Raw genomic sequence first — 23,975 nt, forward strand, 5'->3', positions numbered from 1 at the left:
CCCAGAGGCTTTACTATCAGCTACCACTTTCATTTCACAAGGGCCTGGGATATCCTTATTGCCACCAGAATACACAGAGATTTTTTTTAAAGTCCTGACTCAATACCTTCCACACCCTAGAAATGAAGTCTATGCTCTCTTAAATAGGCAGGCCGTACTTTTCATAACTGTATCTGCCAGGATAGGCTGGGTTATGCTGTGATAATGAGCAGCTCCAAAAATCTTGGTTGTTTAGTTCAATAAAGGTTTATTTCTTACTTATACAAAATTTGCTGTGGGTCTGGGTGGGTCTCCAGGGCATCTGCACTCCCCTCCCCAATATGGTGATTCAGAAACTAATGGCTGCTTCAATATTTCAGCTCTTCCAGTTCAACATAAGGCCCCTTCCACAATCACAATGGCAGGGCAGCAAGACTTGAGAATCACAAACAGCTTTTCACCGCTGCAGCCCAGAAATGATTCGTCACTTCTGCTCACCTATCATTAGTCATTATAACCACATGACCCTGCCCCTTTGCAAAGGCAGCTGACAAAAACAGTCCTCTGAGTGCTCTGAAGAAGAGAGCAAGATACTGTTGAATACTAGTAATGTTTGCATAATAACTTGCATTGTCTATGTCTTTTATATAGGCAGAGAAATAGCCATTTGGAAATGAACCACCTATTCCAGGAGGGTAGCCAGGGGCCATAAGGACCCCTCTCAGCATGCAGCTGCTTGGGCTTATCAGCACAAAATACTCCCAGCTTTTCTCCTCTCTCCACCTTTAGTGAGACGCCATGAAGGCCCTTGTGAGGTGTGGTGGGAGGGACAAGAAGGAGAAGGAAGAGACAGTCAATGAGGAAAATGAAGAAAGGGAAGAAGGAAGGGAAAATAAAACCCATAGTTTCCTCCTCACTTCCCTCACCTTCCCCTTGGACTTTGCAATTACCCTAAATCCCATTCCATCTCTTCTTCCTCCAACACAAGCCCCTTCCTGTGCTTCAGTAAATTCCCAGGACAGTTGAAATCTAGGAATTCTTCTGAACATAAGTGGATTCTGTTTCATTCTACAGATATGGAATGACATTATTAGCACCTATATGCAAATTTTGCCTCCCACAATACCACAGGAGTATAAGAGAAAAAAACAAAAACAAAAACAAAAACAGAGAAGAACATAGGCTTTTTAAAATTACCAAAGATATTTATCATAAGGAATTGACTCATGTGATTATGGAGGCTAAGTCCCAAGATCTGCATTCAGTAAGCTGGAGATGCAGGAGAGTGGACAGATTGTTCTAGTCCCAATCTAAAGGCCTGAGAAAAAAGAAAGCTGATGGTGGTCTGAAAGCCGGCAGGCTTGGGACCCAGAAGAGCCAATGTGTTGATTCCAAAGGCAGAGAAAAGCTGATATACCAGATGAAAGGTTGTCAGGAGAGAGAATCCTCTCTCACTCAGCTTTTATGTTCTAGCCAGATCTTCAACTGTTTAGATGAGGCCCACCCACATTGAGGGCAATCTTTACTCAATCTACAGATTCAAACATTAATCCATCCAGAAGTATCTTAATAGACACTCAGAATAATATTTGGCCAAATATGGACAACCTTGGCCCTGTTAAGTTGACACATAAAATTAAGCATCGTATCTATTTTCTCATGGTTATAAGAAGGAAAAAAAATTCCCTAAGCAAATCCCAGGAGGTATATGATTAAGGAACAGGTTATTGGAGACTCACTGCAACAATCTCTGTCCACATGCTCTTCTTATAATACGGTTGACACTCCTTCCATTGAGAGATGTGGTCTCTGTCCTCTCTTCTTAGATGTGGTGGCTTTTGACTGCTTCAACAGAGTACAGTAGAAGTGATGTTATGTGACTTCTGAGATGAGTCATATAAGTCAGCCAGCTTCTGCCTTGTCCTCTTGGGAGTCTATCTTGAGATGCTCATTTTTGGAACATAGCTGCCAAGCTTTGAGGAAGCCAAGCAGCCACATGGAGAGGTCACATAAAAGTATTCCAGCTGACAGTCCCAGCTGAGGTCCCAACAATAGCCAGCATCAACTGCCAGACATGTGAGTTAACAATCCTTCAGTTTCCATACTCCGGCCTTGACTTTGAGCTGCCCCAGTTGATACCATGTGGAGCAGAGCTAAGCTGTTTCAGTGGCCCGAACTGCATATTTGTAAGCAAAATTAAGTGATTGCTTTTGGTGCCAACTGGTGCCTGCCAAGGCTCTGTGAACCCCAAACTTCCAGCATCTGCCTGTTCCTCTGTGGAAGATAAAGTACATCTTTTCCTGACATGTGTCTGCCTTAGCAAAATTAACAGCCCTGGGAAATGGCTAACCTCACTGTAGCTCAGGCTGACCTGTCTCAGCCCATGTTTCCTCCTTATAGGAGTCATAAATTCCACTACCTTGCTTGTCTCAGCCCATGTCTTCATCTTTTGGGGTCATAAATTCAACTATCCTGCCATATACCAAAGCCCTTTACCTCACTTACAGCCAACCAAAAATCTGTTCCCTTATCACTTTGCATTCACAGCTCCTTCCTCAGTAAGGCCCTGCACATTCACCTCAGCACTCACATAGGCACCTCTGTCTATGCGGTCCGCTGTTGCCTATAGCAGCTTAGCTATTAAATGTTTTCCTTGTCTCTTAAACTTTTGCCTTTGGTAAATTCTCTTACCACCCACGACACTGGCCTGCCATGTCCCCCAACATTGCTGTTGTAATTTAAGCCACTAAGTTTGTGATGACCAGACAGGTATAAATAACACTACTGTATACACTTTGACACACATTTAAACTATGTCCAATCTCTTATGTCAATCTTAAATTATCTTATAATCAGTGAAAAAGAGACTGGAGTAGCACAGGGCCATAAGAAATAATGTTACTCCAGTCTCTTCCTTGGTGCTGTATTTTCACAAGGCAGTCCTTCCTCAAGTCTGAGAATGATGGTGACCTCGGCTTATCATGTTATTTCTTAATTCAACTAACCCCCATATCCCAACACCAACATAGAGGCTGGAAAGAATTTACTTGTATCTTTTCAAGATACAAAAAGGAGAGGTTTCTTGCTTTATTAAACACTCTTTACATCTGCAAAACTGAACAATCTTTTCTACATTTTTATCCCAATCCTTTTTATTAGTTTTGAATAGGGATGGCAGGCGAAGGTGGGTAAAGTGGTATTTTTACAACTGTTACTACACATCTCATGCATTCTCCCCTCACCTTTCCTAAGGAGTGTGCATGCTAGCTGTTGCTTAATATTATTATAAATTCTGTTTTGTAATGACTACAGTGAAAGGAGGTTCATCTTGAAAAGATGTTTGGATTCCCACAACAGATTTTAACTACTGGAAATGGCTTTTTTTTTTTTTTGAAAGCACAATTAATCATTAATTTCCCCTCCATTTCCTTCCTTCCGTCTTTCTTTTTTGCTTTCTTCTTTCCTTCGTTTCGTCTCTAAAATGTCTGAACTAACTGCTCACAGAGAGGACTGCAAGTGCAAGTTTTGTGAGAATCCAAATATGTACAAGACTTGGACCTATGCCCTTTCAAGAGTAAGTAATAAGGGTTATTTATTGGAGTAATAACAAGACAGTGTAAGCACTGTGTATGGTAGCCGGATCTGCCTTTAGACAACCCAGAAAAACCCTGAAATTTTAATCAGTTCTTAAAAGAGTTATTGTCCTGGGACCTAGTGCCACCTGTTAATATGTCAAAGCCCTCTACTGTCTTTTCCTCCCGTTTCTCCTTTCCCTTGAGCCTTTTTCTGAGTACCATACACGTTCCTTTTCCCATTTGGCTTCTCTGACTTTACCGTTTTTTCTGGTTTACTTGGTCACTCCAGCCTCCCAACCGTTTGCATCAGCCGGCAGGAAGTTGCTCCCTCCCCACCTCTTCGTTGCCGGAATCTACCTGACCCAGGTTGTATTGTGTACGTTTTAGAAATGAGACTCAATAAAAAGACCCAGGAAAACCGTGCACTGGATTTTTAAATCTCATCTTTCTGAAACGCTTCAGCTACACCCAAGGCCTGACGGAGACGACAGGGTCAGGGCTCTCTGCCCAAGTGGCAGCGACGTGGAATTATCAGCCTCCGGCAGCCCCAGGTGACGAGCATTAACGACAGAAATAAACTGAGCGAAGCACAGAGGAGCCGCGAGCTTGTCCACGGCAGCCGGACAGTGATCCTCCGCGCCTCCCACGTTCCCCGGCGGTCACGATCCCGGGGCGGGACTGGCTGTGGGGAGGGGGTGTGGAAGATGGCGCCGGCCCCGCGGCGGCCTCGGCGTGGGGGCGGGGCCACGTGCGTCACGGGACCGCCCCGCGGGCCGCGCGCCCCCAGCTGCCCGAAGCTCTCGCCGGGAGTCTGGCAGTCGCGCAGACCGTGTCCCTGCCCCTCTAGGGGCGTCCTCCCGTGTTCCTGCACGGCCGCGACGCTCTTTCCCAGCAGCCGAGTGCCGGAGTGGGGCTGGGAAAGGGGACACCAGGCCGTGCAGAGGCTGAGGGGCTGCGAAACTGCGTCCCTTCAGCCGACGCCGAGGGGGGAGGTGGGAACCCCCAGCGAGGGGCTGGGCGGGAGGAGACCGCGCGGGCGTCCTAGGGGACGGCCAGGCGCGGAGGGCGAGGCTGTTGAGAAGGTTCAGGGCATTTCACTAGGACCACGGGCGCCGTCCGTGACTCAGGGGTCCCTTCGGGGCTCCAAGCATTTGACTTGGGCATTTCGCGGGTTTCCCAGCGCCATCCAGCCTTGAAGCCAACAAGACTGAAAAACGGCTCCAGCCAAATGTTCTCTTCCCTCTAAGGAGAGAAACTGAGCGCGTCAGCTAGAGGGGACTCCAGAGGGCTGCCCCGGCCCTCAGTGGGTTGAAGGAGCAGAAGTTGACAGGGGAGGCGGGAGTGGAAAGCGCCCACCTTGACCCTTAAATGCACCATGTATTTATCTCTCTTCTGAGTGGGTTTGGCCGCGCTGACCACCCGGGAGGAGGAGGGACGGACGGCGTTCGGCGAGCTCCGACCGTGCCGCCTTCATGTGGCTGCTGACGGGGACCCAGGAGGGAACCAGCATGAGGCGAAGCCTCTCCTCCCTCCTCGCCTCCCAGGTGCCGGAGCTGGCAATGTGGAGACGTGAGGGGACCCGCGGCTGACCCCGGGTTCTCCAGGACTCCACAAGGAACCTAGGCGGTCCTCCGCGCCCGGGGCAGGAGAGAGTGGCGCGGGGGTCCGAGGCAGGCGCCCGGGAAGAGCCCCAGCCTCGCCATGGGGCATAACGGCAGCTGGATCTACCGAAACGCCAGCGAGCCGCGCAACGCGTCGGGCGCTGAGACTGCTGATGCCAACCGCAGCGCGCTCGGGGAGTTTGGCGAGGCGCAGCTGTACCGCCAGTTCACCACCACCGTGCAGGTCGTCATCTTCATAGGCTCACTGCTCGGTAAGACGCCCGCGGGGGCGCCTCTAGGGTGGGCTTCCCCAAGGGCGCTGGCTCGAAGACCCGGGATCGGGGGTTGCCGGAGCCGCCGTAGGTTTCTGGGTGCCTGGCACAGTGCAGATAGTTGAAGGAGGTTTAAGCATGCTAGAGTAACTGCAGGGAAGTTAAGCAGGGACGGTCGACTCCAGCCCCTAAGCTGGAAGCAGAAGAGTTCGTAGGGCTTTGTCCCGGCTTGGGGACCATTGCCTGGTCCGCTCGGAGGTCAGCTTCTCCAGGCGGCCCTTGCGGAACGCTTTGGGATGGGCACGGGATTGTGCCCACTTTGTAATGGCTGGAGCTTTTGTTTACAGATAGCGAGCAACAAAGCTTCTGTTTTGTTGCTGATGACTGATCTGTTTTGCGCTCCCATCTATTCCTTGTCTATAAAATTTTTTTGGAAAGAAAATTATGTTGCGCGGTTTTTAAATGGTTTGCTTCTTCCGAACACCGACCTGATGGTAAACAACCCTGTGGAGTTAACCTCTGTTGTCTTCATATTTTTTAAAACCCCAAAACAAACAAAGTCCCAGTCTACTACTCTCCCTATGTTTTGTTTGAAGTACAGGGTAGAAAACCCAAAACACGACACACAACAAATTAAGGAATACTTGTTTGGAGAAGAAAAGATTAACGAACTGAAATGAGTGGTTAGTAAAAATGTTTGTCCACGAGTGTGAGAGTTACCGGTACTTCTTGTAGCTCCTCTTTAAATGAATGATAGTCAGTATTCACCTTTGTAGGGTTTGTTGAACATATTGCATATTACCTGTAAATATGTGTCTTCCCTTCAAGTGTAAATTCTCTGATGTGGCATTTATGAAGATCTGAAAAGATTGTTCATGATTATGTGTGATATTCTGGCCAAGAGCAGTTTTGAAGTTTCGAAGTATAAATAGATTACTGTTTGTAGACACCTGTGAATTTCCGTGAAAACCAAGATAACTGACATCAAAAAGACTATGAAGCATCAACTATACTTCAATTAAAAAAATAAAAAGAATAAATAATACAACGTAATACCAAAAAAAAAAAAAAAGACTGTGGAAGAATTGTATTTGGAATTTCCCTTCATACTTTCTCTAATTGTCATCATCCTGTCCCACTCTAGCATAATATTTATCTTCCATTTTTTGTCATGAGGGCATTTTCAGGAGTTGACATCAGTGTGGCTATGTCTAGATTTGTGTGTGTATGTTAAGATATGTTTTTATGAGTGAATATGTTATAAATGCATGTTAACAAAGCAAAAACTTGTGTCCCAAATATTTTCAATATTCATTTAACAAATAACAAACATTGAACACCTCCTAGGTACCAGGCACAGTGCACTGTAGATTACTGAGAGTTAAATTCTAGTATTGTTCAGTTACTGAAATTGAAGATTATTGGGGAGGCAGTAGAAGTGGCTGCATTTTTCTCTGTGTGTGTGTATGTGTGTGTGTGTGTGTGTGTATGTGTGTGTGTGTGTGTGTGTATGTATGGTTTGGTTATTTTATTTTGTTTTCTCCACTGGTAACTTTAGCCCTGAAGAATGATGTTGCTGGGAGACATTTTCCCATAGTTTGATTCTAAAAATTTGAGTACTGTTGACGTAGAAGACAGAGCATGTATGTAAAGGGCAGAGCAAATAGTGCACATTTAACAAATGTTAGTTCTGCTTCTGAGGTACTTGCTATTCTTGTAACTTACATTCGAGTCAGGAATTCCTAGGTGCCCTTAATTCAACTCTTTCCACATGGAACATTAATTGATACGCAAAAACTGCTCTTGTGGATGTCTTCAAAGAGGAAACTAATTTTGCCCTTGATCTTTGGTTATGCCTGACTTGGCCTAGCCAGAATTCCCCCTCGCACAAGACTTGGGCCCTCCTAAAAGAGAATTCCATTTGCTTCTTTTTATTTTCAGAAAAAGTATAAATATAGTTACATTTCTAGAAATCAAGAGTCTGAGAATTTGTGCAAAAGTGAAAGGCCTTTCTGGTTTCCTTAAAAGCTTAGTTAAGTAACATTGCCCTGTGCAATTGTTACTGGTATTCTTGATTCATTGTTCTCTGAGGATTTGACCCATACAAACATATCTATGTCATCAAATCCTGGTAATGCCAGTTGAGGCTCAGAGTTTAAGTTCCAAAGCCATGTGCAGTCAGTTGCAAGGCAAGTAATCTTGGGAGACATAGTTTCATGAAGCCCCAAAATAGAGAAAAATCCCAGAAGAATCGATAAGGCTGAAAAGTAAATGAAGGGTGAAGTAGCATTTAGAAGAGCGTATGACACTGATTTAATCTACTTGTTTCCCCATCCCCAAACACAGATGCGTGAGTTTTTCCCTTTAAATAAATCCAAATATATTTTCCACATTCTGTAAATAAAACTTTTCGTTGGGATTTCCAGATGCCTACTATTATGTGAAAATAATTCCTTTGTGCTATTGGTGTCTTGCAGCTCTTTTTGAAAACTGTTTTAGTGCCCTGTATGAGGATAAATCCCCAACAATTTGGAATGACTATAATATTCCAACCAGCGGGAACATTATTTGCTGTGTTGGAAATGAACTTAAGAATTGTATATAATATTCAAATAATGACTTTTGAAGGTTTGTGTAAACTAGTGTTTCTCAGCCTTCTTTATGTAACATCTTGGGGTATCTTCAGATATACTGTAGATTTTGAAAGAGAGTCAGATAATTTAGATTGCCCTTTGGTAAATATATGGATAGCAAAGACCACTTTTAGTAGTGAACAATATGAAGTCAAATACTCAGAAATAATTGGAACCATCATTTCCAATAAGTGTTTTGGATCTAACTCCTCAGAGTTGATCTTTCTCTCTCTCTCATTCTCTTGGATTTACAATTCAAGTACCTAGAGAGTTGGACCCCTCTCTGGTGCTTTTGTTACTGGATTGGTCAGGCCCTGGCCCGGCTAAGATCCCCACTCTCGTCAGGGAGGTTCTTTTTCTGATCAGATTTCCATGGCCAGTAACAAAACTGATGCTGAGACTGGGATGCACATGCTTTATTCAATGGCCAGAGAATGGATAAGCAGGGACTTAGTTCGCAAATCAACTTCTCAACCCAAATATACAGGAGGGTCAAGGTGAAAGGGAGGGAATTGGGAAGACTGGGAAGAATATTCATGAGTTATCCGAAAACAGAAGATATCTATGAGTTGGACCCAGAACTGATGCAACTCTCCTTTTTATTCCTTATATAGGCTTTTTGGGTTTTTGTCATGGTAGTCATCAACTGTCATGGCACTGGTGGATGTGTCATTTAGCATGCTAATATATTATAGTGAGTGTATAATGAGGCTAAAGGTCCACTGGAAGTCAAATTCTCCACCATCTTGGGCCTCGTTGGTTCTAACTCTAAAAAGTTACTGCTTTTTTGCTTTGCACCTTTCTCCTGAAACTTAGATAAGAGTAATTGGTTTCTGTTGAGGGAGGGGCAGGGGATATGATTCTGGGACAGCAGCCCTAGTAACACTTTGACTTGAAAAAGCTCAGTGGTTATGACCTAGTCTGTTACCTTTAAGCTCCTTCTGCACAAATTGCTTGTTATTGGTTGTTATCATCATTGGAGGCATTTAGATTTTTATAAATTGCTCTTATTTGAAGGAAATTAGTACTGTAGATAATAGCCAACAAGTATATATCCTACCCTAAAAGTTATTTTAAAAGAGAGAACTCAGCCTACCTTCCTCTTGCCAAACCATCATATGTATGGTTCTTATTTTTAACCTGTCTCCCCTTTCCTTAGCAGTAGTCTGTAGTGAATGGGTGTGAAATTGATGACCCAAAGTAAAGGTCCAACCTGTCTGTTGCCTGATTCGTTGAGGGGTTATTGCAGTAATCATTTCAAAGGAAAGAGGGGGGAAATTACTTATTGAATTCATTTGACAGATGATATGGATAAACACCATTTTTGCTTATGATTGTTTGTAGTCTTTAAGCAAAATTATATTGGGCACCAGCAATGTTCATGGTACTTGTTTGAAAGAGAATTATGCTTGTGCTTTTGATACTAGTTGATTAAACCGATAACAACTGGATAATTGTTGGAGTTCCTCGGTTAAATGTTTGATAGAAACAACGTTAATACTAATTGTGCTTAGAATTCATAACTGCACAGGATGATTTTTAATAATTGTATATAATAATATAATATATTGGTCATAATTATAGCCAATAATAATGTATTATTAACAGCCTTATAACAATATATAATAATATGTTGGCATAATTATAACAAATAATAACATAATATCAACAGCTTTATTATATCTGCTTTTTCTGTTTTTGGTATGCCTGGAAGCCTAGTAGACTACATCAAGAGTAAGGTGTCCTGAATTGGCCTAAGCAGTATGAAATGATGAGGTCGCTAGATAACAGCCTTGGTAGGTGAACTCCTAATGTATTGACTCAAATTGCCTCATGTTGCCTTTGATTTCCACATAATATATGCATCAGCCCCATTCTTTTATAAGGTAAGATGTTAGGCACAGAAAATCAATCTGATCTCCATCTGAATTAAACAATTTGGTAACCTTTTGCTTCTTTCTAGATGCTCAGGGTATAGCCTCCACTTTTCAGTTCCTCTGAAAATTAAATTCTATTGTGAAAACTTGAAAACTTTATTGAGATTAAAATGTGTATACTACACAATTCAACCCATTATAGTATACAGTTCAGTGGTTTTTAGTGTATTCACAGAGTTATGCAACCATCACTACTATCAAATTCCAGGACATTTTTATTACCCCCCAGAGAAATCACATACTCGTTAGTAGTTGCTTTCCATTTCCCCTCAATACCCCGAGCCTTCAACAGCCACTAATCTACTTTCTGTCTCAGTGGATTTGATGGTTCTGGACTTTTCATTTGTATGGACTCATATGATATGTGGTTCTTTGTAATTGTCTTCTTTCACTTAGCACAATGTTTTCAAATTTCATTCATGCTGTAGCATATACTTCATTCCTTTCCTGTGGCAAAATAATATTCCATTGTATGGATACACTGCCTTTTCTTTCTTCATTCATTCATTGATGGACATCTGGGTTGTTTCCACTTTGTGGCTACTATGAGTAATGCTCCTCTGAACATTTGTGTAATTTTTGTGTGGACATAATATTTTCAGTTCTCTTGGGTATTTAGCAAGAGTGAAATTTCTGGGTCATATGGTAACTCTTTATCTTTTTTAGGAACTGCCAGACTGCTTTGCAATGTGGCTGCATCATTTTCTATTCCCACCAGCACCGTATGAGGGTTCTAATTTCTCCACATCTCTACCAACAGTTGTTATTATTTGTCTTTTTGATTCTAGCCATCCTGGTGGATGTTAAGAAGTATCTCATTGTGGTTTTGATTTGTCTTTTCCTAATGACTAATAACGTTGAGCATGTTTTCCTGTCCTTATTGGCCATTTACATATCTTCGGGAAAATGTTTGTTTAGATCTTTTGCCTTTTTTTAAATCGAGTTCTTTTTTGTCATTGAGTTGTAAGAGTTCCTTATACAGTTGACCCTTGAACAATGCAGGAGTGAGGGTCACTGACCCTCTGGGCAGTCAAAAATCCAAGTATAACTTTAGTCAGCTGTATGTACTCATGATTCTGGCATCCGTGGATTCAATCAGCCATGGATTGTATAGAACTGTAGTACATATTTAGTGAAAAAAATCTGCATTTAAGTGGAACTATGCAGTTCAAACCTCTGTTTTCAAAGATCAAATGTGTGTTTTAGATAGTAGGCCTTTATTGATATATGATTTGCAAATATTTTCTCCCATTTTGTGGGTTTTCTTTTCGTTTGATTACTGTGTTCTTTGAAGCACAAAAGTTTTAAATTTTGATGAAGTCCAGTCTGTCTAAAATTTTTTGTGGTTGCTTGTGTTTTTGGTGTCATTTCTAAGAAACCATTGCCTAATCCAAGGTTATGAAGATTTATTCTTTTCTTTTCTTCTAAGAGATTTACAGTTTTAGCTTTTACATTTAGGTCTTTAGTCCATGTATGTTAATTTTTGTACATACGTGAACTAGGGGTCCAGATTCATTTTTTTACCTGTAAGTATATAGGTGTCCCAGCACCATTCCTTGAAAAGACTCATCTTTCCCCACTGAATTGTCTTGGCACTCTTGTTGGTCCTGTGGAAACTTTTGACACTAGTGTCACACTGAAGGATTTTCATAAACCTTTGACAAGGAGTAAATAAGAGGAAAATAAATATTTTTCCCCACTGGCAATTTACTTTATGTTCTTTAAAAACGTAATCTAGAAACAGGCTTTCCCAGAGGCACAGAGGAGATGAATGACCTATCCAGTGTATTAAAAGAGACTGACTTATAATATAGTTAATTGCTTTTTTCTGTGTTTGCTAGATTCTTTACCTAGTCTAGCAATTAGGCCCCTTTTCATGTGTGCTAATATGTCTTGTCTCTGTTAAGGATCAGTAATTTGAAATTGCTAGGATGCTAATAAATGATGGCTATATCATAACTCTGCTTCATTAATGTTGTTTCTGAAAAGAACTGCTGTGATCTAAAACAACTAACTCCAGGTATATTTTCAACAATTTCACTTTTACAGATGTTTCCACAGCTATGAGCCCATTGGAGCAGAAAGACATATTTAAAGTTTGGTCTTTTTTTTTCCCCCTTTTATCTGGTCCTGTTTTGTTCTGGACCTTAGTCTGTGGTTGCATGCTAAGAAATATAGAACTCCTTTGTTTAGGATTAGAAATGTAACCCTCCCCAATCAGAGCAGTGTTTATATCATGTCAACTTATTTTTTAAGGAGGAAACACTCCCAAACTCATTCTATGAAGACACCATTGCCCTGATACCAAAACCAGACAAAGACACTACCAAAAAGGAAAATTACAGGCCAATATCTTTGAAGAATATAGATGCAAAAATTCTCAGCAAAATATTAGCAAACAGAATCCAACAACACATAAAAAAGATCATACACTGTGATCAAGTTGGATTCATCCCAGGGACACAAGGATGGTTCAATGTATGCAAATCAATGTGATACACATCAAAAAAAGAAAGGACAAAAATCACGTGATCATCTCAATAGATGCAGAAAAGGCATTTGATAAATTTCAACATCCATTTATGATAAAAACTCTTACCAAAGTGGGTATAGAGGGAAAATATCTCAACATAATAAAAGCTATTTATGATAAACCCACAGCCAACATAATACTCAATGGTGAAAAGTTGAAAGCCTTCCCACTAAAATCTGGAACAAGACAAGGATGCCCACTCTCACCACTTCTATTCAACAAAGTATTGGAAGTCCTACCAATATAATCAGACAAGAAAAATAAATAAAAGGGATCCAAATTGGAAAGGAAGATGTAAAATTATTACTATATGCAGATGACATACTATATATAGAAAACCCTAAAGACTCCACACAAAATCTACTGATAAACGAATTCAGCAAGGCATCAGGATACAAGATTAACATACATAAATACGTTGTATTTCTTTACACTAATACTGAAAGATCAGAACAGTAAAGTAAAAAATAAAAAATCCCTTCTAAAATTGCATCAAAAAAATAAAATACTTAAGAATAAATCTGACCAAGGAGGTGAAAGACTTATACATGGAGAACTACAAAACACTGATTAAGGAAACTAAAGATGATTTAAAGAAGTGGAAAAATTTCCCATGCTTTTGGATTGGAAGAATTAATATTGTTAAGATGGCCATACTACCCAAAGCAATCTACAGATTTAATGTGATTCCTATCAAATTACCTAGGACATTTTTCACAGAACTAGAACAAATAATCCTAATATTTGTATGGAATCACAAAAGACCCAGAAATGCCAAAGCAATACTGAAGAAAATGAAGCTGGAAGAATAACCCTTCCAGACTTCAGACAATACTCCAGAGCTACAATAATTAAAACAGCATGGAATTGGCCCAGATGCAGACATGTGGATCAGTGGATCACAATAGAGAGTCTAGAAATGAATCCACACATCTATGGTCAATTAATCTTTGACAAAGGAGTCAAGAATACACAATGTAGAAAAGGCAGTCTCTTCAACAGGTGGTGCTGGGAAAGCTAGACAGGTGCATGTAAATTAATGAATTTATAACACCCCCTCACACCATACACAAAAATAAACTCAAAATGGCTTAAAGACTTAAACATAAGGACACCATAAACCTAGAAGAGAACATAGGCAAAACATTCTCTGATATAAATCTTAGCAATGTTCTCCCAGGGCAGTCTACCAAGGCAATATAAATAAGAGCAAAAATAAATGGGACCTAATTAAACATAAACTTTTGCACAGCAAATGAAACCATAAATAAAACCAGAAGACAACCTACAGAATGGGAGAAAATATTTGCAAAAGATGAGGCTGACAAGGACTTAATTTCCAGGATATACAAACAGCTCATACAACTCAGTAACAACAACAACAACAACAAAAACCCAATCCAAAAATGAGCTGAAGATGTAAACAAACATTTCTCCAGTGAAGACATACAGATGGCCAATAGGCACATGAAAAAATGTTCATTTATCACTAATTATCAGAGAAATGCAAATCAAAACTACAATGAGGTATCACCTCACACCAGTCACAATGGCCACCATTAAAAAGTCCACAAATGATAAATGCTGGAGAGGGTGTGGAGAAAAGGGAACCCTCCTACACTGTTGATGGGAGTGTAGTTTGGTGCAGCTGTTACGGAAAACAGTATGAAGATTCCTTAAAAAACTGAAAAGAGACTTACCATATGGTCCAGCAGTCCCACCCCTGGGCATATATTCAGAGGAAACTCTAATTCCAAAGGATACATGCACCCCAATGTTCATAGCAGCACTATTTACAATAGCCAAGACATGGAAGCAACCTAACTTCATCAACAGATAACTGGATAAAGAAGTTGTGGTATATATACACAATGGAATACTACTCAGCTGTAAAAAAGAATAAAATAACACCATTTGCAGCAACATGAATGGACCTGGAGATCATTATACTAAATAAGGTAAGCCAGAAAGTGAAAGACAAATTCCACATGATATCAGTTATATGTAGAATCTAAAAAAGTGACACAAATGAACTTATTTACAAAACAGAAACGGACTCACAGACATAGAGAACAAACTTATGGTTACCAGGGGAGAAAGAGGAGGGTGGAAGGATAAATTGGGAGTTTGGGGTTTTCAGATACTAACTACTATATATAAAATCGATAAACAACAAGGTCCTACTGTATAGCACAGAGAACTGTATTCAATATCTTGTAGTAGCCTATACTGAAAAATAATATGAAAAGAATATATATATATTTATGTGTAACTGAATAACTATGTTGTACACCTGAAATTAACACATCGTAAACCGACAAACATTTTTTCTTTCACAAGTATACTTTGTTTTGTTGTGCTTTGCTTTATTGTGTTTCAAATATAATTGAATCTTTCACAAATTGAAGGTTTGTGGCAACCCACGTTGAGCAATCTTTCAGTGCCATTTTTTGAACAGCATTTGCTAACTTTGTGTTTTTGTGTTACATTTTGGTAATTCTTGGCCATATTTCAAACTTTTTCATCATTATTATGTTTGTATGGTGATCAGTGATCTTTGATGTTCCTATTGTAATTGTTTTGGGAATGCCATGAACTGCAACCATATAAGACTGCAAATTTAATCCATAATGTTGTGTGTGTTCTGACCACTGTACTGCATGACCATTCCCATCTCTCTCCCTGTCCTCAGGCCTACCTGTTCCCTGAGACACAACAATATTGAAATTAGGCCAATTAATAACTCTGCAATGACATCTAAGTGTTCAAGTCAAAGAAAGAGTTGCAAATTAAAAGCGAGAATGATTAAGCTTAGTGAGGAAGGCATGTTGAAAGCCAAAAATAGGCTGAAAGCTAGGCCTTTTGTGCCAGACTGTTAGCCAATTTATAAATGCAAAGGAAAAGTTCTTGAAGGAAATTAAAAGTGCTACTCCAGTGAACACACAAATGATAAGAAAGCTAAACCAGCCTCATTGCTGATACGGAGAAATTTTCAGGGATAGATCAAACCAGCCACAACATTCCCTTAAGCCAAAGCCTAATCCAGAGCATAGCCCTGCTCTCTTCAATTCAGTGAAGGCTGAGAGAAGTAAGGAAGCTTCAGAAGAAAAGTTTGAAGCTTAGTAGAGGTTGGTTCATGAGGTTTAAGGAAAGAAGCTGCCTGCATTACATAAAAGTGCTGTAAGATGAAGCAGCAAATGCTGAAGTAGAAGCTGCAGCAAGTTATCCAGAAGATCTAGCTCAGATAATGAGTGACAGTGCTGCACTAAACAACAGATTTTCATATAGACAAAACAACTTTATATTGGAAGAAGATGCCATCTAGGAGGCAGAGTGGAGAAGTCAATGCCTGGTTTCAAAGCTTCAAAGAACAACTGACTCTTGTTAGGGGCTAATGCAGCTGGTGACTTGAAGTTGAAGCCAGTATTCATTGACCATTCTGGGAATCTTAGAGCCCTAAAGAATTAAGCCAATTCTACTCTGCCTGTGCTCTGTAAGTGAATAACAAATGACAGCACATCTGTTTACAACATGGTTTACTGACTATTTTAAGTCCACTATTGAGACTTAGTGCTCAGAAGAAAAGATTCCTTTTAAAAATTACTGCTCTTTGACAGTGCTCCTTGTCACCCAGGAGCTCTGATGGAGATGTACAATGAGATTCATGTTGTTTTCTTGCCTGCTCATACAACATCCATTCTGCAGCCCATAGATCAAGAAGTACTTTATAGACTTTCAAGTCTTATTCTTTAACCTTACACGTTGTTAGGTTGTAGCTGCCATGGACAGTGATTCCTTTGATGGATCTGGACAAAGTAAATCGAAAACTTTCTGGAAAGGATTCACCATTCTAGATGCCAATTAGAATATTTGGGATTTAAGAGAAGAGGTCAAACTATCAACATTAACAGAAGTTTAGAAGGAGTTGATTCCAACCCCCATGGATGACTTTGAAGGTTTACAGACTGCAGTGGAGGAAGTGACTGCAGTTGTGGGGGAAATAGCAAGAGAACTAGAATTACAAGTGGAGCCTGAAGATGTGACTGAATTGCTATAGTCTTATGATCAAACTTTAATAGATGAGGAATTGCTTCTCATGAATGAGCAAAGAAAGTGGTTTCTTGAGATGGAATCTTCTGGTGAAGATGCTGTGAAGATTGTTGAACTTACAACAAAGACTGTAGAATATGACATAAAGTTAGTTGATAAAGCAGTGGCAGAGTTTGAGAGGATTGATTCCAATTTTGAAAGAAGTTCTACTGTGGGGAAAACCTTGTCAAACAGCATTGCATGCTACAGAGAAATTGTTCATGAAAAGAAGAGTCAATCAATGAGGCAGACTTTATTGTTGTCTTGTTTTAAAAAATTGCCAGAGCCACCCCAGGCTTCAGCCACCACCATCCTAATCAGTCAGCAGCCGTCAACATGAAAGCAAGACCCTCACCAGCAAAAAAAATATGACTTGCTGAAGGCTCAGATGAGGGTTAGCAGGTTTCTTTTCTTTTTAGCGATAAGTATTTTTAAATTAAGGTATGTACTTTTTTTTAGACATACTATTGCACACCACAGACTACAGTATAGTATAAACATAACTTCTATATATACTGGGAAACTAAAAATACTGTGTGACTCACTTTACTGCAACATCCCCTTTATTGCATTGGTCTGGAACGGAATCCATAGTATCTCTGACGTATGCTTGCATGTGTTGATAGTTAAGGCATTATAGAACGTTTTTGATGCTGGTAGACAAAGCAACTAATTTACTGTCTGGAAATTTTCATTTTTTAATTTTTTTTGGTCCCAGAATATCAACTCCAAATATTCATCGTTCTGCAAGACATATACTTTTACTTTATTGTGTGGGATTTTGTAGAAAGGGAGGACAATTTGTCTCAAAATGGGAACAAACAGATGTGGCTCTTTTTCTCTGGGGTATTCAAGTCTCTGAAATGATCTCATCTGTAGTGTTTGTTGAAGAGTTTCTCTACGTGTCAGTTTTCTGAATAAGCCATTTAGATTGGTAGTGACTGGAAGCTGTTGTGAAAACCATTTTATTGCCAAGAAGCTTCCAGATTGGCTGGAAGTTCCAATCTGGAAGTTTCTTGGCAATAAAATGGTTTTCACAGAAAATCTTTATTATTTATAAAGTAAAAAAACTTAGAGGAACTTTTAGCTGGACTGAAAGATATGAGTGACTCCAGGCAAAATTTAAAATTAAGGATTTACCATTGGCAAAACTAAAAAATAGGAAAATTATCTTTGGAAAATCAACACCCGTTTTTAGAGTTTTTACTTTCTTGTATTCATTTCACCTCTTTTCAGATACCTCTTGTTTTCTTGTCCTTTTGGATGCCCAGTGACCTTATTCTGAGTTACTTACTTGTCTTCTGTCTTCCAAACTTAACAGAAATTGAATTCCATTCCTTCATGGTGGCATACCAAAAAAAAAAAAAAATCACTTTAGACGTAGATGTTAACAGATGTTATTGCATTAGTATATTGACCTTTAAGGGTACTTTTTAAAAAAAGTTCACTACCTTAAGAAAAAAAGGTGACTAAATTGAACAGGTGATGGGGAGAAATGGGTGGAATGGATCTTTTGGAGCCTCTAGTGACATCATCATATAGGGAAGCCTGTTATTGCATGTAAGGCATTTAGAAAAGTTGAAGGTATAAGCACACACAGCAGGAGAGTATCAGTCGATACTCTTTTGTCTTATTCTCTTTTTTTTTATGGTTTTAATTCCCTCTTCTATAATTTCAAATATGTTATTTCAGATTGTTACCTTGAGATGCTTATTGTATCTGCTGATTCTCTCTTGTGGTGGATCATTTCCTTTTGTGTTTGTAAATTTTTGGTGGTGTGTCCATCTCCTTTTTCTGATGGGTTCTGTGAGATCTTGGCTGCAGAAGTGACCTCCAGAACAGTTTCACTCCACGAGTTGCTACAAGGTATTGAATATAGTTCCCTGTGCTATACAGTATAAACTTGTTTATCTATTTTATATATAGTAGTTAGTGTCTGCAAATCTCAAACTCCCAATTTATCCGTCCACCCTCCCCTTTCCTCATGGTAACCATAAGTTTCTTTTCTATGTGAACCCGTTTCTGATTTGTAAATAAGTTCGTTTGTGTTTTTTTGGGTTTTTTGTTTGTTTGTTTTTTTAGATTCCACGTATAAGTGATATCATATGGTATTTGTCTTTCTCTTCCTGGCTTACCTCACTTAGTATGATGATCTCCAGGTCCATCCAGCAATACTAGTTGCTGCAAATGGCATTATTTTTTTTTTAAATTTATCTTTTTATTTATTTATTTTTATTGAGGGAGGTAATTAGTTGTATTTATTTATTTATTTTTTAATGGAGGTACTGGGTATTGAGCCCAGGACTTCATGCATGCTAAGCATGCACTCTACCACTGTGCTATACCCTCACCCCTTATTTTATTCTTTTTTATGGCTGAGTAGTATTCCATTATATAAATATACCACGATTTCTTTATCCAGTCATCTGTTGATGGACATTTAGGTTGCTTCAATGTCTTGGCTATTGTAAATAATGCTGCTATGAAAATTGGGTTGCATGTATCTTTTTGAATTAGAGTTCACTCCAGATATATGCCCAGGAGTAGGATTGCTGCATCATTTGGCAAATCTATTTTTAGTTTTTTAAGGAATCTTCATACACTGTTGTTTTCCATAATGGCTACAACAAACTACTTTCCCACCAACAATGTAGGAAGAGTTCTCTTTTCTCCATACCCTGGGTTTTTTTTTTTAAACAAAAATTTGTGTCGACATAAATTGGGGTTAAATGTCACACATTTTAAAACATTTATGGAAAAACTACCTTATAAACAATATTAGAATATTTATGATATATAATTTTGAGTTGGATATGAAGAAAGGAACCCTGTTTTTTTTAGGGTACCTGGGGAGAGTACAGCAGTTTAAGGCAAAGTGGGAATTTTAGAAAGAAAAGTATTGAAGCCCATATATAACAAAGTGCCTGTTTCTAATATACAGTGTGGGACTTAAGTAAATTTTTATTGACTGGATGAGTCAGTAAAATTTGTGTTATTACTTTACACTCATAAGACATTAAAATTATTTCTCTTTTCTTTTAACTCCATTTTTCCTGGGTGTCTGAGAATGTAGCTCCTATGTCAGATGCGGACCCCACAACTTAGAGGGTTGATGGGATGGAGGTTGGGCACACACTTGAGATTTTTAGCCGAAATAGTCTTAAACCCAGTTTTAGCCATTGTGCTTGAGCTAGTGCTGTGCCTGTTGTGTAACTGACTGTCTCTTGGACGACTCCTTTTCCTAGAACTTAGGTCAATTAGTAATTGTAGGACTTAATTAATTATGCAGTTTTGATTTGTATTAGAATTGGAATACTACTAAAACCCCACTGTGAGGCTAGGGCATTATAAAGGATTACTGACAAAAGGAAAGTAAGCATAAATAAAGCTTCCTTTAACACTCTGTAAGTCATGGCCAAAACTCAGTAAGCCAAGAGTGTAGCCCTGAACCCTGTCAATTAACACGCCTCCCCGCAATGTGTACACACACACACACACACACACACACAAAGGATTTCTTTCATGGCCTCTAGAACTGAAAACTCTTGAATGTTCCTGCTCTGGAATTTTGTTGTTTCCTTTTGCATTTACAAGCAATTTCAGGTTAATCTGAACCACAAATATCTAGGCACCTTAACACTTAAATTTCTAACAATGGTTTAACATCAGTTTTAGAATTAAATTTTTTAAAAAAAGTTATTTCTCATGCAAGGTTCCTCCTGAGGGGCAAAATTATAGAGGTAGAGGGGAAGCATGAAACCTATACAGTTTCTCTTTCTGGCTGCCTCACTTCTTTATTTTGAGGGGTTTTAAAAATACAGAAAAAAATACTTAAACAATTATAAAACCACCACTCAGAAATAACAAATAACATTTTGTCATATTTGTTTCCTATTTTTTTAATAGAAATAAAATGTTACAGGTACATTTGAATGTCCTCTCATGCCTCTCCCCAGCCTGTGCACCACCTTCTCTTCCAGTGCTGATGGCGACACTGAATTGGGTGTCCAGCATAAACTTCCAGTCTGTGTCCTGTTGGTGCTGCCTGATGCTGACCTGTGAACACGTTTTTGCCAGTTGATGCTTAGTCGGTACCTATTGCATGGGTAGATGACTCCATGTGCAGTGTTGGTTTCCAAATGATGGTCACCTTATCTAGGAAGACACTACCTGAGGGCGGTTCAGGAACCTCATGGTGGGTCTTTAATAAGGAAAGAGTAGGAGAGTTTTCTAATGGGCGATGGATGCTTCCCGTGCCATGTAGGTACCCTTGACTTACCTGCCAAATAGTAACTACCAGTCAAGAATGCTTCTTCAGCCTTGCATTTACACTGGGTTTTGTAGTTTATAACAATACCACATTATTCCAGTCAATCATAACATGAATTATGAAATAATGTAGGGACAACTTTCTGTTTTTATTTTCTCAACACAGCCCTTCCCTCTAACACAGTGCTCTCCCTCTACAACTCCTGCACATCCACTGGTGAGCCTCCCTCCCGGTATTCATCAGGACTCTTAATTACAAACAACAGAGCCTATTGTCAAAAGAAGACACAGCTATAAAAGCATTCAGTAAAGAAAAACACTTTGTTCACAAAGATGGATTGCAAGGGAGTTCAGGTTTTGGAAGGACTGGCTTGCCAAATGAAATCTACAACAAACAGTTATTTGAAAGGAAGCAACCACCAGATGACCATGTTTACAGTCACCATGTTCAATGTGGGGAAAAAAGCAGTTATCACACAGGAGTGTTGTAACCTCAGAGATTGTGTCATATCTTCAGATGTCAGCATTGTAAAAGTCAATAAAGTTGCAAAGCAATAAAGTTGTTTTTATTAGGAGTCAGTAACTTACAGGAAAGTTTAAAGATTTCAATTAGTTTGGGGACCAGAGCTAGTTAGTGTGATCCTGGGTCTCTGTACTGTCTTTATTTTGGGGGAGGGGTAGTGGGGCTCAGGGAGCCAGTATGTATTTGTTTTCTCCTGACTGTGGGACATAATGTGCCCATTTTTGCATAATGCAGCAGGGCAAGGTGTTTGTTTTAATTCTCCACTTTATTTCAGGGTATTAAGTTGCTTACAGAATTTATGGCATTCTGGGAACCAAGCCTGGATTCCACAGAGCTGGGGACACAGTCAGGAAATATGCATAGCCCTACTGCTGGTTCTTGCAGAAATGAAGCTGTTGTCATGTACCATCAGTGGTATAGGAATTACACTCTAGAATCCTATAACACAGCTGGCCCCTAAGGACTGAAGGCATCTGTCATCCCCCTCTACTTAACAAGAAAACCTGATGGCTGCACCAGCCAACATCTCTCATTAATCATGTCTGCTTTTCTTGGGAACATCTGCTGGGCAGAACCTGGATATAAGCCTGCACTCTAACTGCAAGGCTGTCTGAAAAGTAGTATTTTTAGCTTCCCAGCCTCTGTAGCAGAGGGTAGCAGATGGTCGAAAGATGATGGAATGAATATTTAGTGAATCAAACCGTGGTATCTGCCGCTTTCTACTTCATGTGCTTCCTTATAGGACTGCCCCGCACAGTACTCTGTTTAGCCCTATGGCCACCCTGGGAGACAGCAGTGGGCACATGACCCAGGAATTGTGGATCCTAGGATCCCTAGTTCCCTGTCTTCAGTGATTAATCCAAAGATGGGCCATGAGATCTAAGCTTGGTCAAAGCCCTTGATACAGAGATGCTGGTACAGAAGCCCTCTTTTCCAGACAGCCCAGAGCCATCTGATTAGTAGAGAATGAGGGCAGGTAGAGAAGCAGAGATGAGGGTGAGAGGAGACAGAGGGGTGGAGGGAGACCAAAACTATCCTGATGATACTGTGTGTGTCCCTGCAGGTCCTGAGCCTTCATTCTTCAATGACATGAACCCAAAACCCTAAAAGTTCCCCTTTGCTTCAACTGTTGTGTGTTGGCTTCCTGTCATGCATGGCAGAAATACCCTTACTTATCTATATATTGTATTGTCACCATTCATACTCTATGTTTGAGTAAACACATTCAGAGGGGGAGTGACTTACTTGTGTGCACACTCCCACAGTCAGGCAGGGCCTGATGCCACGGACGTCTGATGCCCAGGAAAGAAGAGCAGCTGAAACCCAGAGCCCTGAGGTGAACTGGAGCCAGAGATGGGTTGGTAGCTGGAGAGATGCACCAACACTGAGGATGGCTGAGGCTGACAGTGCAAGAGTTCAGGAGTGGAAGGTCATACTCAGGCCCAGGAATGTACTGGAGGCTGAAAGCTGTTGGGGGCGTCAAAGGCCTGAGCATGTGCAGGGCCAGAAGCCTGGAGGAGATTCTCCTGGACCAGGAAATATGGTGACATCGATCCTGAATCAGCATATAGCCCCTGATGCTTTTTCTCTCTCAGTTAAACATTGTTTTAAAAAATCAAGTTACTTAAAGAGTTGTTGATAGTTAATGAATATAAAAACTTAGTAGGAGGAAAAAAAATCTTGTTGTGATAGAAAAGGGAAATATTGCCATTGTTAGATGCAGCCTCCCAGGAGATGATGAGCTCACCAGGCCCTGGGTCATCAGCTGGTTTCTGCTTCCTGAGTGCCTGTGTAAGAGCTGAGGGGGTCAGCAGGCCAGGCTGTGCCTGAGTCCTGGGAAACAATGCTGGCCACAGTCAGTTGTGTGGTGTGGATGACGTCCTGGCAGGTATATGGTTGGGGAATGAGCTGCTCCATGTTTTCTGCTTCCAATTTCATCATGGCCAGTGTCCAGCTCTCAGAATGGTCGAAGTAGATCACTTTGGTGGGGGGTGAAATGCATGTCCGCAGCTGATGCAAGTCCAGGGCGTGGGTGGGAGAATAGGAGCTTTGTCAGCACAAGGGCCAGACATTCAAGTACAGGGAAGAACCTGGGCCAGGCTTCTGTGGGCATTGGCAAGTTATATAGACAATGCAAAGGCAGAAGGCATGGAGCAAGGGGCAGAAGGTGGAAAGGGGCAAAGCGGAGATGTCTCACACAGCCTCTGGAGCGTCCTTGAGCTTAACATGTCAAGTTCACTGCTTGCGAAGTCTCTTGTCCTTGCTGTTCTCTGTGCCCTGGGATGTTCTTCCCTAGACACATCCCATGGCTGGCTTGTGTTCATCCTTTAAATTGCAGCTAAGATGTCCCTCCATTTTTGTCACCTCATCCTGTTTATTTCCTCTATAGCAGTTATAGCCCCAGACACTACCTTGTTTGTTCAGTGTTCTGTCCCTCCCCATTAGGATGCAGAGCCTCGAGGATAGAGAATTTGTTTCATGCACTGCTGTGTCCCAAACATCCAGAACAGTGCCTGGCATATAGTTGGTGCTCAATTATTGAATGAAATGCTTGGGAGCAATTA

General features: G+C 40.5%; 1 protein-coding gene across 1 annotated transcript in view; it reads left to right on the top strand.

The window, feature by feature from the left end:
- The first annotated feature begins 4,385 nt into the window (after window positions 1–4,385).
- Window positions 4,386–23,975, top strand: part of GPR176 (G protein-coupled receptor 176) — an 83,429-nt gene continuing 63,839 nt past the window's right edge. The window contains exon 1 of the mRNA XM_006176602.3: window positions 4,386–5,427. Coding sequence (XP_006176664.1) covers window positions 5,256–5,427 — 172 coding nt within the window. The 5' untranslated portion in view covers window positions 4,386–5,255. The remainder of the gene's footprint in view (window positions 5,428–23,975) is intronic.

This window comes from Camelus ferus, chromosome 6 (genome assembly GCF_009834535.1).
Source record: "Camelus ferus isolate YT-003-E chromosome 6, BCGSAC_Cfer_1.0, whole genome shotgun sequence".
Lineage (NCBI taxonomy): Eukaryota > Metazoa > Chordata > Mammalia > Artiodactyla > Camelidae > Camelus > Camelus ferus.